Genomic DNA, 21,159 nt, shown 5'->3' on the forward strand with positions numbered 1-21,159 from the left:
TCATTTAAAAGTTAACTGCTACAGCAATGTTATTTTTAAGCCATAAGAGAAATTATAAAAAGATCAATGAATTTGAATCAAATTTCAGAATGAGACATCATCAATTATAACAAAGTTCGGATATGATGCGCACTGTCATTGGTTGAAAGAGCGTGCTATATGAGAGTGTAGAGCATAGAGCTGAGCTAAAGTTGTCACGCCATCTACCAAATTGTACTGTGTCCGACCTTTTCCGGGACTTCTTTCTAGCTTTATCTCATTAATTGAAAGTAAAATTTCGGAACAAGCGAGCCGGCAAGTAGCAACAGAAGAACCAAACAAAGGTTTGTAAACATACCAGGCGTCGTAATTGACGTTATTATAAAGTGAGCAGGGACGAAAATCCTTAAAGAGAAAACAAAATAGACAGTCTGAGTTTTGAAGGTTTTCACGCTAGACCTTGTTCTTGTTCTCTAATTCTGTTCACTAAGTGAATAACTCACAAGCAAACGTAGATTTTATTTACCTTTCATTTCGAACAGTCTAAAGCAGACAAACCCCGTTTAGTTAATTATGTTACTTTATAATATTACATAAAAGTTTAACTCAGCCTCAAGAATCTCGATTTTAGTTGTACTATTTCCGAAGAGAGGAACCGGGTAAGATGATCGTTTTTGTTTTGTTGATATGCAAATAAAATGTGTCGTGGGAAACGACACAGACATGTTTTGTGTACAAAACCGATATTAAAATGACTTTTATTCTGATTTATTATTCACAAACTTGTTTTGACGAGAAGCTAATCAAAATAAAATTTTAGAGATATCGCATTTCGGCAAGTGATGAAAATGATCACCGCCTTTGCAACCATATCATTGCCATGTTGGATAATTCTCTACTCTTTGTCCGTGAAACTTGACTATTGAAAACGATATTTACATGGTACGTAAACCCTCTGTTTTTTCAGCGCTCCACCGATATCTTTTGTTAAGTGGCACAATCAAACTAAGGTGCAAACTTATTGAATGAATTGAAGTAGAGAAATTTTTAACGTCTTAAAATCTTGAGATCTCGAACACAGGCACCAAAAAATGATTTTAGTCAACAATATTTTTTACATCTTAGCGGTCCTTGAGCATCTAGGATAGAAACTCTGTGGTTATACTTGTTAAACGCATGAAAACTTTGAATAATAAAACGGTGATATCGGAAAAACTCTGACTTTATTTCATCGACAAAAAAGCTCTCTAGAAACACAGATAAGGAAATATTTTGTTCAGAAACGCATCCATAACTTTCTTTACCTATTTAATGGTACCATTCAAGCCAAGTCTTCAACATTTTCAGGCAGGAGCACATTAGGTACATCATAGTTGACTCCTGGAGAAGATGCAACAAATGAGACGAGGCAACCGTAACAAGAATGAAAGGCTTCATCCTATTGGACGAATTAGCTGAGTAAATTAATACATCTGCACTAACCAATGATAAAACACATTAGAATGAAACCTAAGAATGGATTGAACACTTCCGTTGATTCTCAAACGTGTTCGGACGAGATGCCAAGTAAACAAGAAACGTTTTCTTATGTAGAAAAAAATATTTTCTCTTACATTCGAAACAGTCTTAAGTGAGGTAAGTATTGTGGAGACGAATATTTTAGTTTTGTTTACATTTTCGTTCTTTCTTTAGTTTATATTCTTGAAAAGCTGATAATACGAACATTTTTCTTTTGATTTGCAGTTACGCTAATTCCTTTGGTATCGAAAATTTCATTACAAGCGTCAAGTTATTTTTAAAGGTGAGTGGATCGCTTTTTTAGACAAGATTTAGGGAACACGGCTGATGCCCTTACGACGATTTTGATCTGAAAATCACCTCATGTGTATATCGGTTTGGCACTGAAAAATTCATAGCTTACAGTTAAGCAACCGGGCATCCGGTATGTAAAGAGAGAGAGTTTGTTTTATTGTATCAAGGTTTTATTGGTGTAAAATATCACAACTAAGCCTTGAAAGTCAGTTGTTCGTTTAAAAAAAAAGCCTTCATCAAATAAGATAAAATCATCACACGAGCTATCGAATGACTTGGTGCATCTACATGAAAAACCAAGATACGAAGAATACCTTTTAAAAGATAAATATTTCTCAATTGATTTTCACAAAATATGGTACGTACAGCCTAACAACACTTCTGTTACTGCTATTTTTTTTCGCCTTCAAGCTTGAAAAATTTTTGGGAACACAGGTAAAAAAACCTGAGAATCTTTATCAATGTCTAATTTTGTCAGTGTTCCAAAAATCCCTTCTGGCTTGTTATTTTGTTAAGCCTTTTTGTTTTTGCAGTTCAGTTATGAGTTTGACTGTAATTGTCACTTTACCTCAGTACGCAGCATTTTTTTCCCCTTAAAATGTGAATATTTTCAAAGACAATTTTAAATACAAATTTTATAAGACGATGCAATTGTCGCAAAAAAAGGAATGCTTTTCAAAAAGATAGATGCAGTTCGGTGAACCAAACAAATACCAAATTCTTAAAAGAGACATTTTAAAATACAGAACATCAAATATCTAATATATCAAGGATCCATTAATTTCCACCAAGCACGTAATTGGCGGGGCAAATCGAATAGTTCCTGCCGGTGTCATAATTGTATTAAGAAAGCAGAATGCACCATAGAACTTTGTTCCTTTTCCATTTGGTGCACTTCAAATGATCTCAATGGAATAAACTTACCAACCCGTAACAGTTCTGCTGACCAAGTCAGTGTGAAAGTAAACATATTCGTACTCTTAAATGCAAAGTAAATGCTACTGATGAATACAACCACATACAATCTAGTTATAGATTTTCCAAATTCTTAATACTTTTCCATCAAAGTAAGGCTCACTAGATGGAACTGGACTGCATGAGATTCTTCCTTTCAACTTCCAGGAGGCCTTTACGCTTCAATCTCCCACAAAAAGACTGCCTTGATTACCTTCTCAGTGATTTCAGATAAAATGGAAAACATTTCGTTCGAAAGAAAACACTGTCATTTAAGTACCATAAGACTAAGCATTCATAACGAAAATTACCACGAAATACGGTGATGAGTAACCTAAACAGAGAAGCGGTTTGAGACAAGTCTTGCCTTATGCTCGCTTTGGATATGAAAAGCCGCTTTTCGGTGAGGAATAAGAAAAGTGAACTTTTCCCTGTTCCTTAAAAAACGCTGTTAGTAACAGGTGGAGATATCAAGAAGAAAACACACATTGGTGTAGTTTTTCACTTTGATTCGTTTTTATTGGGCTAAACCTGAATAAAAATTCTAAGCTGAAAACGATCTTGACAAAAATCCGTCGGCTGAAATGTCTAATGTCAAGACTTTGGACGTGAAGCATTACAATTTTTGAGACAGATTAACACCCTTGGGACCATCAAATTAAATAGAGATGTTCACTTCGAATGTCTCTCCAAAGCATTGTCAAGATGGATCGTGTTGATTTTCTATCGTTGGCGCCAAAGGTCAGACAATTTCGGTGATTTTTAAGACTAAAATTTATAGATAAACTAGTACAGATCAAATTCCGGTGGATACAAACAGAAAAATGAAGAACACAAAGGGTGTTTGGAGCTGAAATCGTTTATTTGATGCTCTTAATTTTGGTTCATATCCTTACAAAAACTGCAACGTAACAAGCGGGAAAACTAATCTGAGGATCCATAATGCATCCGCCATCGTGACAGTAACTACTACAGTCTTCCTTCAGTCTACTCTCTGCCCCTATTTGTCTGTGTGTTTAGTTTTGCATTTAGTTTTGGTTGTTTGACCTTTTGCTGAAAATATCCAGACAGATAAACTTACAATACTCATATTACACGCCCACTTTATTTGTAGTAACTAAAGAGATTTTTCAGTCACAGGGCAAATAAAATAATCATTACATGAAGAGAAAAGAATGAAAGAACATCAATGACGCATCTTAAAATTGATACAAAAGTGCAACTAAACTTAAAAAGCAGGCAAAAAAACTATCAAACTTTCTGAGGCAATAAGATTTAAATTCCCTTTGAAAGTTCCCTTTCAGCGCATGCATGATGCTGAAATCAAAAAATGTTAATTTTGAAGGGTAAAAAATAAATTATGTGTTCATGTGTCGAAGTGTTTCGATTTAGAACAATTGTAGTAGAAATTAATCAGGCTACCAAATTGGAATTTGCCTGTTTCCTTTCAAATTTTGGCCGTCATAGGTTTTCCTTTTGTTTTTATCCAATTATTTCTAAATTAGCTTCACAGTTCTGTTATACATATATTACAGAGATAAACAAACGCGCCGAGTACATTGTTGACTTTTTGAAGCACACAGGATCTTTTAAGCACACGAGAGAAGTGCTAGAGAAACATGAGCCGCAGGTGAATGCCTTTCGCACTTCTCTGCAAAATTTCAAAACATTGGCTAATTAGCATAGGTGGGCTATGTTTATTTTATTTGTCGGTAAAATAGGGATTGCTTGATCGTATCGACAACAAAGTGTCAACAATGACTATGATAACTCGAGATCAAACAGTGGAATAGCATTAAAGGCAAAAGTAACAAGATCCGAAACCCTGAGAGGGGTTTGGGGATTTTCGTTTTTAAAGTGATGCGGTTTTCCATTCTAGATCGAGTTATCTTCAGTTTTACTAGTTTCATGTCGCACGAGATTAGAGTGAGGGCCGACAATGCTGCCACGTTTCAGTGAGTAAACAGTTTTCTCGTCAGTCATGATGACAGTTAGTCTTGTGGGCAGTCGAAGCTATACAAAATTTGCTTTGATGACTACATGCAAATTCTTAGTGGTTACATAATCACTTTGTGGCAAAGCAAGACAAAAAAGTTTGCTTACATTTTGTAACTAAGTTAATTACTTTATCTACGTTTTTTAAATACAGTCGAACTTGTATTTGGCGGTCACCCGCGGTGTGACCGCTCAATACAGGGGTGACCGCGTAATACAGGTTCTTCTGTACTTCATCATAAAAAAACGCTCAAATATACTACAAGCGTTGATTTCGGGAGATAAACATGGATTGCACTTACTTGACAGGTACTCTAAGTTTTATTTGTGAGGTTGAGCTTTACGTGACCGTTCAATGCAGGTGGAGGACAATACAAACAGGCCATTGGGACTCAGTAAAGGGAAGAAAGGTCTTCTCTGAACATTATTGGATGGTATGATTTATATTTAAATGCAAGAGGACCGATGGTAAGCTTGAGATAAAGTAATTATCTTCCAACCCAATATCGCGGTCGGTGGTCATCACAAACAACAAATAGTTGTCTCAAGGGTGTAAGCCATGACAAGAATTGATTGTGAATAAGGAAAAAAATCGAGATTGGGCTTAGGTAAACATAAAAATTTATTCAACAAGGTGGACTACGAACGATGAATACAGGAACTTCATGTGTCACGAAGTACTCAGCATTAAATGTATAACCACAGTGTAACTCAAACCTTTTTCAGGGGTAATACTCTTTCTTTCTCTCCAGAGTCAGTAAAAGACCCCGGTTCTTTTTCCTCTTCTAGACCTTGCTTTTGTTCTCTGGTTCTGTTCATTAAGTGAATAAATCGCAAGCAAACGTAGACTATATGTTTACCTTTCATTTCGAACAGTTTAAATCAGACAAACCTGTTTAGTTACTGATGTTACTTATTAAAATTGTAGAAAAGTTTAATTCAACCTCAATTCTCGATTTTAGTTGTACTTTTTCCGAAAAAAAAGAGAAAAAGTAAAAAAAGGAACCGGGTAAGATGATCACTTTTGTTTTGTTGATATGCAACTGAAAGCTGTCTTGGGAAACGACACATCCATGCTTTGTGTACAAAACGTATGAAATATCCTCGTTATTTTTTTGTTATTTTCCCGCCCCATTTATTTTAGGGTTCTACGCAAGCGTATTCTTATAACATTGAGTAAAGAAATTTAACTTCAACAAAATGCCAATTTGAGGCAAATCCAATACGGTCACTCATAGGACATTTGATTCCTTGAAATGACTTTTAGACTGACTCGTTATTCACAAACTTGTCTTGACGAGAAGCTCATTTAGTAAACAAAATAAAATTTTATTGATCTCGCATTTCGGCATGTACTGAGTAATGAAAGCGACCGCCATGTTTGCAACCATATGGTTGTCACGTTGAATAATTCTTTACTCTTTTTCTGTGCAACTTGACAATTAAAGACGATATTTACATGGAAACTAAACCATTCTGTTTTGTCAGCGCCCTGCCGATATCGTTTGTGAAGTGGCAGTATCAAACAAAAGCGCAAACTTAATTGAATTGAAGTGGAGATATATTTAACGTCTCAAAATCTTGAAGTCTCGAACGCAGTCACCAAAAACGATTATAGTCAACAATATTTTGTACATCTTTGAGGTCCTTTAACATCTAAGATAGAAACTCTGTGGTTATACTTGTTAAACGCATGAAAACTTTGGAGAATAAAAACGGTGATATCGGAAAAACTCTCTAATTTTATTTCATCGATGAAATAAGCTCTCCTCCGTTGGTAAATAAAAGTTATGATTCACATCAATTCATGCGGTAGCTAAGTGAGTTATAGAACGCGTTGTATTTTTTAAAACGATGTCAAAAAGAAATAACAATTTTCTAGTTCATCGTGAACGTTGATAAAGGGAAGGAATTACATTAGTTGCCGTGTTTGATTCATATGAGGGTTTTTTTTAGTGCTGGAGAGCGAACTAGCTAAAAGCAAGAGAATGGAGCCAGTTGTTATACAGCTATACTTAAAACATTAATATTTGCTCATTATAAACAATTGTGAAATTCTGCTTCTCAACGTATAATATTGATGAACGTGTTGAATGTAAGGCGATCCAATTATTTCAAATATAAACGCCGTTATATTTAGGAGCTTTTTACCTATTAAATGATACAGTTCAAGCCAATTCTTCAACATTTTCGGGCAGGAACACATCAGACACATCATAGTTGACTCCTTTGAGAAGATGCAACAAATGAGACGAGGCAACCGTAACAAGAATGAAAGGCTTCATCCTATTGGACGAATTAGCTGAGTAAATTAAAGAATCTGCACTGGCCAATGATAAAACAAATTAGAATGAAGCCTTCGAGTGGATTGAACACTTCCGTTGTTTCTCAAACTTGTTCGGACGAGATGCCAAGTAAACAAGAAACTTTTTCTTATGTAGAAAAAAAATATTTTCACATTCATTCGAAACAGTCTCAAGTGAAGTCAGTATTGTGGAAGAAGAATATTTCAGTTTTGTTTACATTTTCGTATTTTTCTTGAGTTTTTATTCTTAAAAAGCTGTTCGCACTAACATTTTCTTTTGTTTTGCAGTTACATTAATTCCTTTCGTTTCGAAAATTTCATTACAAGCGTCAAGTTATTTTTGAAGGTGAGTGGATCGCTTTTTTAGACAAGAGTTAGGGAACATGGCTGATGCTTTACAACGACTTTGGTCTGAAAATCACCTCACATGTATATCGGTTCGGCACTGGAAAATTCACAGCTTACAGTTTAGCAACCGGGCTCCCGATGAGTACAGAGAGTTTGTTATACTGTTCTTTCACACACAGTTTTTAATGCAGTTTTTAAAAATCTGAATTGAAACATGCGTGATTTTGAGATTACACTTGAAGACTAAGTGTTACGAGACTTAAACAATTGTCACAAAGTTGGAATGCTTTTTAAAAAGATAGCTTCAGTTCGACGAGACAAACAAAAAAAAAACCTACCAAATTCATGGAATAGACATTTAACGATGCAGAACACCAAGCTCAAAGGATAAAACTAATAAGCTACGATAGAAGGCGCCAAGCCGATAACACTCTCATATCACTGGTGAATAAGTGATAAAAATGTTATTTCTCTTAAAATATATATATATATATATATATATATATATATATATATATATATTTAAATATTGGTCTTTCAGAGTATTTTCTTGGAGAAGCATGCCATAAAATTCTTTTCAACCAAAAGACATTTCAAATAAAGTCCTATTCAACATATACAGTGAAGTGTCTCTTCAGTGGCCATCTTCGTTACAGGAAATAAGGTTTATAGCTCAAAGGAAGGTGGTCTAAAAGACTGAGTTGATTGTACTTCCAGAAACGTTCACCTTTATTTTGCGATGAATTCGATAAAATTTTCGTGGCTTATTAATACTTTCCAGAGCGAGAAGCATTTTATATCTGTTTATTTTGCAATAAGACAAAAAGGTGCGGCTACAATTTTTAAGGAAGGTATGTTATCGACATATCTTAACCCAAAATTTTCTCCACCTCTTAAATAGTTTGTAAAAGTGTTGCATTACTCACCAAAAGGTGCTAAATTTTTAAAAGTATATCGATGGAATATAAACACTGGATACTCTCTTAGTGTTATACATGGTGCGTATCATGTGCTTTGCCTCAAGAAACTGATTAGCGATTCCGAGAAAATATTGTTGTCTTGGTAGAAACAGTATTTGGCCTCAAACCATTACTTCACTTAAATAAAGATGTCCACTTCTTCAGACAAAACCCATCCAATGCACGTAGAAATTCTGATAATGCCATTTTAAAAGTGACCTTTGATTTTGGAAGAGAAGGAACATACAGTAAACCACCAGAAACTCAATGTATTATTTATGATGCGCGTTTCAATTTGGTCAATAGTTAACTTCCTTTGTGGTCATTGATTTATGTTTATCCACAGCTAATCAGCTTACAATAATGCACCTTTCATCGGCAATCTTGTTAATCTTACTGATTCTACCGCTGATCACTTTGTGTTCTGGCACCAGTAACAAGAGCAGCAAACCAGCTGACAACAAAGTAAGTCCCGTATGTTTAGAAGTGCTTAGAAAATACTTTTAGTTCCATCGCATTTCTTTATAGCGGATTGACTGCATGCGTCACTGACTGAATTTTTTTTTTTTTTTTTTTTTTTTTTTTTTTTAACAATTTCCAGAAAGGGGGTAAAAACGTCAATTGTTAGACACATAATGTAAAACTAAGAAGAGATTAGATTTTTAGAATGATATCTTTCTTGTGGTTGCATGACCTTTTCAGTAGAGGAATCCACTTGAATATTTGATTTCCTGCTTTTCTTCCGCAATCCATATTTTTAATTTCTAAAACCGTACCTGTCCATTGTGTTTACCAATATTTGATGAGGGACTAAATGTTTGGTTGTTATATTTTTGTTTCCATCACAGTCTCTTTCACAGTGTTATGGTGGACAACCAGGGACAAATGGTATTCCTGGGATACATGGCATGCCGGGATCTCCTGGGGCACCTGGCTGTGATGGACGTGACGGAACTAAAGGAGACCGGGGCAGTCCGGGAAAGGCTGGGCCCCAAGGACCTCCTGGCCTTCAAGGAAATAAAGGTTCGAAGGGAGAGCCTGGTGTCCAGGGTCCCACGGGCCAAAAAGGACAGCGAGGGGAGAAAGGCGAGAGTGGAAATGCAGGGGCGTCTCAGCTTTCCTCGCATATGAACTGGAAAGAATGTACATGGAAGAGAGGAGAAGGCAAAGACTCGGGAGTGATCCAAGTAATAGCAACTTAACAGATAATGATCTTCGCTATTTTTGTTTTTAGTATCAATAGGTTACTGACAAAAGCAGCATTTTCTTGAGGAGCAAAGAGTTGCTAGAACCGAGTAATTTATCGATGGATTTGTGACAACTTTACTCTTAATCACTGAATTGTATCATTAATTGCCTTGAAGATGGTTTTTGAGTTTAATTCTAATAAAGTCTCCCATGTTTGTTGCGAAAGATAGATAGGCAAATACAAAGTAATAATAAATAATAATAATAGTAATAATAATAGCAATAGTAAATTTAATACTTATATAGCGCAAAATTCATTATAAGTATATGATCTAATGCGCTTTACAATAAAATTAAAAAATATCTAAAGAAACCGCAGAGAATATGATAGTTAGATTACAAAATGAAAACAAAATTATATTGAACAATAAATTAAAAAGCGATAAAAAATCTCTATATGTTCATATAATTAACAGTATGCTTGTTTAAAAAGATACGTTTTCAGTTGTTTCTTAAAAATATTTACACTACTTACAGCTCTTAGACTTTCCGGAAGAGAGTTCCATAAAAATGGGGCAGCTACCGAAAAAGCTCTGTAAAATAAATAAATTACTAATAAAGTACTAAAATTCGATCTTAAATTATGATTCGAATCGCCTTTGAATGATGTAATATCACCAAGATATGTTGGTGCTAGGCCATGGAGAGCTTTAAAAGTCAACAAATTCACCCTGAAAATGAACCCAAATTTAACTGGCAGCCAATGGAGATTAATCATCACAGGTGTAATGTGCGAATAACGCGGTGTATTGGTAAGTAATTATTGGATGTTGTAACTACATTTACCCATAAGAATCTTCTTCTCTGCACAGAACTGCGATTTCATGAAGAACTTCACAGACACTTCCCTCCATGTCTACTTTGCTGGTAACCTCAGGATTACAGGATGTGACAACTGCTGTAGCCGTTGGTATTTCACCTTCAATGGCGCTGAGTGCAGCTCTCCTGGCCCCATCGATGGCGCGTTTTACATGCAAACTGGCAGGAACCACAATCTTCATCGTCACCGCCATATTGAAGGTCACTGTAACAACATTCACAAGGGAAAGGTGCGAGTGGGGTTCTGGGTTGGAAGCTGCAACACTGGCTATAAGGCTACTGACGCGTACACAGGCTGGGTCACAATGTCCCGGATCTTCATTGGAGAGGTGTCAAAGGCTCAACAGTAAACACGTCACACGTGATAAACTAGACTTTTTGGACAAATTAAGGAAAACTAGTCCTGGAACGTGTAGACGAGCTATGTAGAAGTGCAATGCCTGTGAAAGATATTAAATTCTAGAAATAAAGTCCAGGAAAGTACTCAAATATCTAATATATCAAGGATTCCATTAATTTCCACCAAGCACTAATTGGCGGGGCAAATCAAATAGTTCCTGCCGGTGTCATAATTGTATTAAGAAAGCAGAATGCACCATAGAACTTTGTTCCTTTTCCATTTGGTGAACTTCAAATGATCTCAATGGAATAAACTTACCAACCCGTAACAGTTCTGCTGACCAAGTCAGTGTGAAAGTAGACATATTCGTACTCTTAAATGCAAAGTAAATGCTACTGATGAATACAACCACATACAATCTAGTTATAGATTTTCCAAATTCTTAATACTTTTCCATCAAAGTAAGGCTCACTAGATGGAACTGGACTGCATGAGATTCTTCCTTTCAACTTCCAGGAGGCCTTTACGCTTCAATCTCCCACAAAAAGACTGCCATGATTACCTTCTCAGTGATTTCAGATAAAAAGGAAAACATTTCGTTCGAAAGAAAACACTGTCATTTAAGTACCATAAGACTAAGCATTCATAACGAAAATTACCACGAAATACGGTGATGAGTAACCTAAACAGAGAAGCGGTTTGAGACAAGTCTTGCCTTATGCTCGCTTTGGATATGAAAAGCCGCTTTTCGGTGAGGAATAAGAAAAGTGAACTTTTCCCTGTTCCTCAAAAAACGCTGTTTGTAACAGGTGGAGATATCAAGAAGAAAACACACATTGGTGTAGTTTTTCACTTTGATTCGTTTTTATTGGGCTAAACCTGAATAAAAATTCTAAGCTGAAAACGATCTTGACAAAAATCCGTCGGCTAAAATGTCTAATGTCAAGACTTTGGACGTGAAGCATTACAATTTTTGAGACAGATTAACACCCTTGGGACCATCAAATTAAATAGAGATGTTCACTTCGAATGTCTCTCCAAAGCAGTGTCAAGATGGATTGTGTTGATTTTCTATCGTTGGCGCCAAAGGTCAGACAATTCCGGTGATTTTTAAGACTAAAATTTATAGATAAACTAGTACAGATCAAATTCCGGTGGATACAAACAGAAAAATGAAGAACACAAAGGGTGTTTGGAGCTGAAATCGTTTATTTGATGCTCTTAATTTTGGTTCATATCCTTACAAAAACTGCAACGTAACAAGCGGGAAAACTAATCTGAGGATCCATAATGCATCAGCCATCGTGACGGTAACAACTACAGTCTTCCTTCAGTCTACTCTCTGCCCCTATTTGTCTGTGTGTTTAGTTTTGCATTTAGTTTTGGTTGTTTGACCTTTTGCTGAAAATATCCAGACAGATAAACTTACAATACTCATATTACACGCCCACTTTATTTGTAGTAACTAAAGAGATTTTTCAGTCACAGGGCAAATAAAATAATCATTACATGAAGAGAAAAGAATGAAAGAACATCAATGACGCATCTTAAAATTGATACAAAAGTGCAACTAAACTTAAAAAGCAGGCAAAAAAACTATCAAACTTTCTGAGGCAATAAGATTTAAATTCCCTTTGAAAGTTCCCTTTTAGCGCATGCATGATGCTGAAATCAAAAAATGTTAATTTTGAAGGGTAAAAAATAAATTATGTGCTCATGTGTCGAAGTGTTTCGATTTAGAACAATTGTAGTAGAAATTAATCAGGCTACCAAATTGGAATTTGCCTGTTTCCTTTCAAATTTTGGCCGTCATAGGTTTTCCTTTTGTTTTTATCCAATTATTTCTAAATTAGCTTCACAGTTCTGTTATATATATATTACAGAGATAAACAAACGCGCCGAGTACATTGTTGACTTTTTGAAGCACACAGGATCTTTTAAGCACACGAGAGAAGTGCTAGAGAAACATGAGCCGCAGGTGAATGCCTTTCGCACTTCTCTGCAAAATTTCAAAACATTGGCTAATTAGCATAGGTGGGCTATGTTTATTTTATTTGTCGGTAAAATAGGGATTGCTTGATCGTATCGACAACAAAGTGTCAACAATGACTATGATAACTCGAGATCAAACAGTGGAATAGCATTAAAGGCAAAAGTAACAAGATCCGAAACCCTGAGAGGGGTTTGGGGATTTTCGTTTTTAAAGTGATGCGGTTTTCCATTCTAGATCGAGTTATCTTCAGTTTTACTTGTTTCATCGTTTGGGATCGTTTTTTAAAGTGATGCAGTTTTCCCTTCTAGAATTATCTACGGTTTTACTATTTTCGTGTCGCGCGAGATTAGAGTGAGGGCCGACAAAGCTGCTACGTTTCAGTCAGTAAACAGTTTTCTCGTCGGTCATGATGACAGTTGGTCTTCTGGGCACGCAGTCGAAGCTATACAAAATTTGCTTTGATGACTACATGCAAATTCTTAGTGGTTACCTAATCACTTTGTGGCAAAGCAAGGCAAAAAAGTTTGCTTACATTTTGTAACTAAGTTAATTATTTTATCTACGTTTTTTAAATACAGTCGAACTTTTATTTGGCGGTCACCCGCGGTGTGACCGCTCAATACAGGGGTGACCGCGTAATACAGGTTCTTCTGTACTTCATCATAAAAAAACGCTCAAATATACTACAAGCGTTGATTTCGGGAGATAAACATGGATTGCACATACTTGACAGCTACTCTAAGTTTTATTTGTGAGGTTGAGCTTTACGTGACCGTTCAATGTAGGTGGAGGACAATACAAACAGGCCATTGGGACCCAGTAATGGGAAGAAAGGTCTTCTCTGAACATTATTGGATGGTATGATTTATATTTAAATGCAAGAGGACCGATGGTAAGCTTGAGATAAAGTAATTGTCTTCCTACCCAATATCGCGGTCGGTGGTCATCACAAACAACAAATAGTTGTCTCAAGGGTGTAAGCCATGACAAGAATTGATTGTGAATGAGGAAAAAATCGAGATTGGGCTCAGGTAAACATAAAAATTTATTCAACAAGGTAGACTACGAACGATGAATACAGGAACTTTATTTATCACAAAGCACTCAGCATTAAATTTATACCCGCAGTGTAACTCAAACCTTTTTCAGGGCGTAAAGTCAGTGAAAGACTCCGATTATTTTTTCCTCTTCTAGACCTTGTTTTTGTTTTCTGGTTCTGTTCACTAAGTGAATAAATCGCAAGCAAACGTAGAATATGTTTACCTTTCATTTCGAACTGTTTAAATCAAACAAACCTGTTTAGTTAATTATGTTACTTACTAGAATTGCATAAAAGTTTAATTCAATCTCAAGAATCTCGATTTTAGTTGTACTTTTTCCGAAAAAAAAAGAGAAAAAGTAAAAAAAGGAAATGGGTGCTATGATCATTTTTGTTTTATTGATATGCAACTGAAAGCTGTCGTGGAAAACAACACAGCCATGCTTTGTGTACAAAACGTATGAAATATCCTCGTTATTTTTTTGCTATTTTCCCGCCCCATTTATTTTAGGGTTCTACGCAAGCGTATTCTTATAACATTGAGTAAAGAAATTTAACTTCAACAAAATGCCAATTTGAGGCAAATCTAATACGGTCACTCATAGGACAATTTATTCATTAAAATGAATTTTATACTGATTTATTATTCACAAACTTGTCCTGACGAGAAGCTCATTTGGTAAACAAAAAATTTTAGTGATCTCGCATTTCGGCATGTACTGAGAGATAAAAACGACCGCCATCTTTGCAACCATGTGATTGTCATGTTAGATAATTCTTTATTCATTTTCTGTGCAACTTGACAATAAATAACGATATTTACATGGAACCTAAACCATTCTGTTTTGTCAGCGCTCTACCGATATCTTTTGTTAAGTGCACAATCAAACAAAGGCGCCAACTTAATTGAATTGAAGTGGAGATATTTTTAACGTCTCAAAATCTTGAGGACTCGAACGCAGTCACCAAAAACGATTATAGTCTGTGGTTATACTTATTAAACGCATGAAAAATGTGAGTTATAAAACGGTGGTACCGGAAAACTCTCTGATAAAACTCTCTTCGATAAAAAAAGCTCTCCTCCGTTAGTAAATAAAAGTTATTATTCACATCAATTTATGAGGTTGCTGAGCAAGTCATACAACGCGGTCCATTTTTTTATCATAATGCGAACCACCTTTGACAAGAAAACATAATGTCAAAAGGAAATTACAATTTTCTGGTTAATCATGAACGTTGATTAAGGAAAGGAATCACATTAGCTACCGTATTTTATTCATACGAGAATTTTTTTTAATGCAGAAGAGCGGACAAATAAAAAGCAAGAGAATGGAGCCAGTTGTTATACTACGATGCTTAAAACAATAATATTTGCTCATTATAAAGACGTTTGAAATTCTGTTTCTTAAGGTATAACGCTGATGAACGTGTTAAATGTAAGGCAATCCAGTTACTTAAAATATAAACCCCGTCATATTAGGAGCTTTAGAAATACAGAAAAGGAAATATTTTTTCAGAAACGCATCCACAACTCTCTTTACCTATTTAATGATACAATTCAAGCCAATTCTTCAACATTTTCAGGCAGGAACACATCAGACACATCATAGTTGACTCCTGGAGAAGATGCAACAAATGAGACGAGGCAACCGTAACAAGAATGAAATGTTTCATCCTATTGGACGAATTAGCTGAGTAAATTAAAGCATCTGCACTGGCCAATGATAAAAGACATTAGAATGAAACCTTAGAACGGATTTAACACTTCCGTTGTTTCTCAAACTTGTTCGGACGAGATACCAAGTAAACAAGAAACGTTTTCTTATGTAGAAAAAATTTTTTTCACCTACACTCGAAACAGTCTCAAGTGAGGTTAGTATCGTACAGGCGAATATTTCAGTTTAGTTTACATTTTCGTATTTTCTTCAGATTTTATTCCTGAAAAGCTGATGACACGAACATTTTCTCTTGTTTTGTAGTAAAGTTCATTCCTTTCGTTTCGAAAAGTTCATCAGAAGCGTCAAGTTATTTTTGAAGGTGAGTGGATCGCTTTTTAGACAAGAGTTAGGGAACATGGCTGATGCTTTACATCGATTTTGATCTCAAACGTATATCGGTTTGGCACTGGAAAATTCACGACTTACAGTTAAGCAACCGGGCTCCCGGTTTGTACAGAGAGAGTTTGTTATATTGTAACAAGGTTTTTTAGTGTAGAATATCACAATCAAGCCTTGAAAGTCAGTTTTTCGTTTTAAAAAAATCTTCATCAAATAAGATAAAATTATCATACGAGCTATCGAATGATTGGGTGCATCTACATGGAAAACCAAAGTACGAAGAATACCTAAAGATGAATGTCTCTCGAATTGATTGTCACAAAATATGGTACAGCCTAACAACACTTCTGTTGCTGCTGTTTTTCTCCGCTTTCAGGCTTGGAAAATTTTAGGGAACATAGATAAAAAATATAATACAACTGGCCGACTCGAGAATCTTTATCAATGGCTAAGTTTTGTTAGTATTTCAAAAACCTGTTCTGGCTCGATATGTTGCGACGGTTTTTTGTTCTTGGAAACTTTTGTTCTTAAGCTATGAATTGGACAGTAATTGTAACTTTATTTCAGTTCGCAGCGTTTTTCCCCCTAATATGTGAATACTTTCAAACAAAGTTGTTAATACAATTTTAAAAATCTGAATAAAACATGTTATTCGAAATTGTATTTCGAGATTACAATTGAGGACCACGTGTTACGAGACGATACAATTGTCACAAAATTGGAACTAAATCTATCTTTAAAAAGATAGATTTAGTTCGACGAAACAAACAAACAAAAAACATATCAAATATATGGAATAGACATTTAACAATGCAGTAACACTCTCACATCACGAGTGAATAAGTGATAAAAATGTTATTTCCCTTAAAAAATATATATTTTTTTCAATAACGGTTTTTCTGAGTATTTTTATTGGAGAAGCGTGCCATAAAATTCTTTTTCACAAAACTTCATTTCAAATAAAGTCTTATTCAACATATACGGTAAAGTCTCTCTTGAGTGGCCATCCCATTTACAGGAAATAAGGTATATCGCTCAAAGGAAGGTGGTCTGAAAGACTGAGTTGATTGTACTTCCAGAAACGTTCACCTTTATTTCGCGATGAAACCGATAAACCTTTCGCATAAACTGAAAAACCCCTTAAACGCTGACAATAAGGACTTCAATTTTGATTTCTCACGTAAAAAGCTCTTGAACCCGTTTAAATGAGAACAAAACATGATAGATGTTTGCATTGTGTCCCCCGTTGCTTGGAAAATACAGGGGTTATCTAGAAAATACGATTGCTTAATTATTTTTTAGCCGATTGAAAAAAACATACAACCTTAAATTTGCTTTAACATGAAACTCTTCTTTAAGAACATTTAGCTGATTAATACTTTCCAGAACGAGAAGAACCATTTGATTTCTGTTTATTTTGCAATAAAACAAAAAAGTGCGGCTACGAATTTTGAGGAAGTTATGTTATCGACATATCTTAACACAAAATGTTCTCCACCTCTTAAATAGTTTCTTAGATCAAAGATGTTTATAAAAATGTTACATTACTCACCAAAAGTGCTAATTCATTGATTTTTAAAAGTATTATCGAGGGAATATAAACATTGTATATTCTCTTGTTGTTATACATGGTGCGTATCATGTGCTTTGCCTCAAGGAACGATTAACGATTCCGAGAAAAATATTGTTTTCTACCAAAACAGAAATGTGGCCTCAAGCCATCACTTCATTTAAAGAAAGATGTCCACTTCTCCAGACAAAACCCATCCAATATACGGAGAAATTCCGATAATGCCATTTTTAAAGTGACCTTTGATTTTGGGAGAGAAGGAAGTACAGTAAACTAGCATAAACTCAATGAATTATTTATGATGCGCGTTTCAATCTGGTCAATAGTTAACTTCCTTTGTAGTCATTGATTTATGTTTATCCACAGCGCATTAGCTTACAATAATGAACGTTTCATCGGCAATCTTGTTAATTTTACTGATTCTACCGCTGATCACCTTGTGTTCTGGCACCAGTAACAAGAGCAGCAAACCAGCTGACAACAAAGTAAGTCCCGTATGTTTAGAAGTGTTTGGGAAACTGAACGAAAAGTGATTAGGAAATACGTCTAGTTCCATTGCATTTCTCTGTGGCGGATTGACTACATCACTGAATGAAGCTTTTCTTTTTTTTTAACAATTTCCAGAAAGTCGATTGTCAGACAAATAGTGTGAAATTAAGAAGAGATTGGATTTTTAAAATTATATTTTTCTTGTGGTCGCATGACCTTTTCAGTAGAGGATTCCACTTAAATATTTGTTTTTTCTGTTTTTCTTCTGCAATTTATATTTTTAATTTTTAACACCGTACTTGTTCATGGTGTTTGCTAATATCTGATAGAGTGACTACATGTTTGGTTGTTATATTTTTGTTTCCATCACAGTCTCTTTCACAGTGTTATGGCGGACAACCAGGGACAAATGGTTTTCCTGGGATGCATGGCATGCCGGGATCTCCTGGGGCACCTGGTCGTGACGGACGTGACGGAACCAAGGGAGATCGGGGCAGTCCGGGAAAGGCTGGGCCCCAAGGACCTCCTGGCCTTCAAGGAAACAAAGGTTCGAAGGGAGAGCCTGGTGTCCAGGGTCTCACAGGCCAAAAAGGACAGCGAGGGGAGAAAGGCGAGAGTGGAAATGCAGGGGCGTCTCAGCTTTCCTCGCATATGAACTGGAAAGAATGTACATGGAAGAGAGGAGACAGCAAAGACTCGGGAGTGATCCAAGTAATAGTAACTCAACAGATATTGATCTTCGCAATTTTTGTCTCAAGAGGTTACTGACAAAAGCAGCAGCATTTTCTTAAGGAGCAAAGAGTAATTTATCAATGGGTTTGTGACAACTTTACTTTCAATCATTGAAGATAGTTTTTGAGTTTCAATGTAATTAAGCCTCTCATTTTTGTGGCGAAAGATAAATAGGCACAAGACAACTAATTCTGGAATGTTGTAAGTACATTTACTTATCATATATATCTTCTCCGCACAGAACTGCGATTTCATGAAGAAATTCACAGACACTTCCCTTCATGTTTACTTTGCTGGTAACCTCAGGATTTATAATTGTGACCAGTGCTGTAGCCGTTGGTATTTCACCTTCAATAACGCCGAGTGCAGCTCTCCTGGCCCCATTGACGGCGCGTTTTACATGCGAACGGGGAAGAACCACGATCTTCATCGTCACCGCCATATTGAAGGTCACTGTAACAACATTTACAAGGGAAAGGTTCGAGTGGGGTTCTGGGTTGGAAAGTGTGTTACTGGCCAGAAGAGTGCTGACGCGTACACAGGCTGGCATTCAATGTCCCGGATCTTCATTGAAGAGGTGCCAAAGGCACAGCAGTAAACACGTCACATGTAAACTGGACTTTTTGAAAAACTTTTAAAAAATTAGTCTTGGAACTTGTAGACGAGTTATTTAGAAGTGCAATATCTGTGAAAGATTTTAAACTTTAGAATAAAGTCCGGGAAAGTACTCAAATGTCTGTTATATATATATATATATATATATATATATGAAGGATTCCATTAGTTTCCTCCAAGCACGTAACTGGCGGGGCAAATCAAATAGTTCTTACCAGTGTCATAATTGCAGTTAGAGAACAGAGTGCGCCATACGTTGAACTTTGCTCTTGTCCATTTTGTGCACTACAAATAATTTTACTGGAATAAACTAACCAACCCGTAACAGTACTGCTAACCAAGTCCGTGTGAAAGTAGACATATTCGTATTCTTAAATACAAAGTAAATGCTTCGGATGAATACAAATTCTTAATGCTTTTCCATCAAAGTTAGACTCGCTGGATGGAATTGGACGGCATGGAATTTTTCTTATCAATTTCCAGGACGCCTTCACGCTTCAATCTCCAAAAAAAAGTCTGCCATTACCTTTTCAGCGATTTCGGATAAAAAGGGAAAAAATTTGTTCACTATCATTTAAGTACAACAAGACAAAGCATTTATTTCGAAAATTACCACCAAATATGGTGACGAGTAACCTAAACAGAGACTCGGTTTGAGACAGGTCTTGCCTTATGCTCGCTTTGGATATGAAAAGTCGCTTTTCGGTGGAGAATAGGAAAAGTAAACTTTTTCCTGTTCCTCAACAAACGCTGTTTGTAACAGTGGTAGAGATATCAAGAGGAAAACACATTGGTATAATTTTTTATTAATTTAAGGATTAATTTAAGGGTCTTAAGAGCTGAAGTCGTTATTTGATGCTCTTAGTTTTGACTCATCTCCTCAAAAATCTGCAGCGTAACAAGCGGGAAAACTAATCTGGGGATCCATAAATTAGCAGCCATCATGATAGTAACCACTGCAGTCTTCTCTCGGTGTAAATGTTTCTAATTATTTGCATCTACTCTTCTGATGCCCTTAGTTGAATTTTGAGTTTATAATAAAACCTTATTAAAGATTGCAAGCTTTTTGAGCCTACTGGCCTATAGCCAGAAAAGCCCTATGTCAGGTACGCAGCTAAGAAAGTAACACAAGCTCATGTAAGACCTCGCGAACTGTTCTGGTCGCTATAAAGTTTAGAGGCTGAGGATCGCTGGCTCTACACTTTAAGCTGACCTCTCTTTCTTTCTTGTGTTTTTGCCTCGAAAAACTTTTTTTCCTCAAGTTTTCCTTTTTTTCTACCAAATGCTATGACGAACAAGCCTTTAAATATTACGCGATGGTGCGATTTCCCATCATAGGCCTCAAATTAGACAGCGAACTCACTATTCGGGGAAAATCGGATAACTTGTCAAATAGTCGCAGGATTCCGGTAAAGGAAAAGATGATTCGAAATACTTCTTTTAACAAGATTATATTTCTAGGATTTAAAGGGTTAAATCTTGATAAACATATGAACTTGAAAGGTAATTTCCCTTTTGTTTCGGTTCTTGCTGTGTCTCTCTTTAAATGACTAAAATGCCCTCTAAATGGATTTTATAATCGTGACTCAAGAGGCAAGTTGGACCTTGAAAGTACGTGGAAGTTGAAAATGACATGCACTTTGGAGTCGTAATTTACAAGTGACATACATCTTATGTGTGGCAATAGACGTTCCGAATATTTCCGGAGTTATGCACCATTCAATCCGTCAATCACGCTAAAACAGAGTAAAATAGGTTCGTTACTGAGATTAGAAACAGCGTCCTATAAAAGTAGTCGTTAAGGAAATGCTGTGATCTGATTGGTACGAGATACAAGCCCCAATGCAGTGATCTGATCGGTGCGAGCTACATGTATACCACTCGAAACGCTAGCAGAGTTATTTT

At 35.9% G+C, this 21,159-nt stretch overlaps 2 protein-coding genes across 6 annotated transcripts; both read left to right on the top strand.

The window, feature by feature from the left end:
• The first annotated feature begins 1,722 nt into the window (after positions 1-1,722).
• On the top strand, positions 1,723-10,916 carry LOC131785770 (collagen triple helix repeat-containing protein 1-like). 5 transcript variants are annotated; one of them, XM_066163347.1, is made up of 6 exons: positions 1,751-1,780; positions 5,102-5,174; positions 7,334-7,391; positions 8,699-8,817; positions 9,201-9,539; positions 10,413-10,916. In XM_066163347.1, the coding sequence occupies exons 4-6, from the start codon at positions 8,716-8,718 to the stop codon at positions 10,767-10,769; spliced, it is 798 nt and encodes a 265-aa protein (XP_066019444.1). In that variant the 5' UTR covers positions 1,751-1,780; positions 5,102-5,174; positions 7,334-7,391; positions 8,699-8,715; the 3' UTR covers positions 10,770-10,916. The 5 variants fall into 5 exon arrangements, with proteins under 5 accessions (XP_066019443.1, XP_066019444.1, XP_066019445.1 ...); XM_066163346.1 differs by lacking the exon at positions 5,102-5,174 and having other exon boundaries at positions 1,723-1,780; XM_066163348.1 differs by lacking the exon at positions 1,751-1,780 and having other exon boundaries at positions 5,147-5,208.
• A 4,717-nt stretch (positions 10,917-15,633) lies between these two features.
• On the top strand, positions 15,634-19,372 carry LOC136279476 (uncharacterized). The gene is made up of 5 exons (XM_066163351.1): positions 15,634-15,663; positions 15,771-15,828; positions 17,785-17,903; positions 18,280-18,618; positions 18,881-19,372. The coding sequence occupies exons 3-5, from the start codon at positions 17,802-17,804 to the stop codon at positions 19,235-19,237; spliced, it is 798 nt and encodes a 265-aa protein (XP_066019448.1). The 5' UTR covers positions 15,634-15,663; positions 15,771-15,828; positions 17,785-17,801; the 3' UTR covers positions 19,238-19,372.
• The last annotated feature ends 1,787 nt before the right edge of the window (positions 19,373-21,159 follow it).

The sequence above is a fragment of the Pocillopora verrucosa genome, chromosome 3, assembly GCF_036669915.1.
Source record: "Pocillopora verrucosa isolate sample1 chromosome 3, ASM3666991v2, whole genome shotgun sequence".
Classification (NCBI taxonomy): domain Eukaryota; kingdom Metazoa; phylum Cnidaria; class Anthozoa; order Scleractinia; family Pocilloporidae; genus Pocillopora; species Pocillopora verrucosa.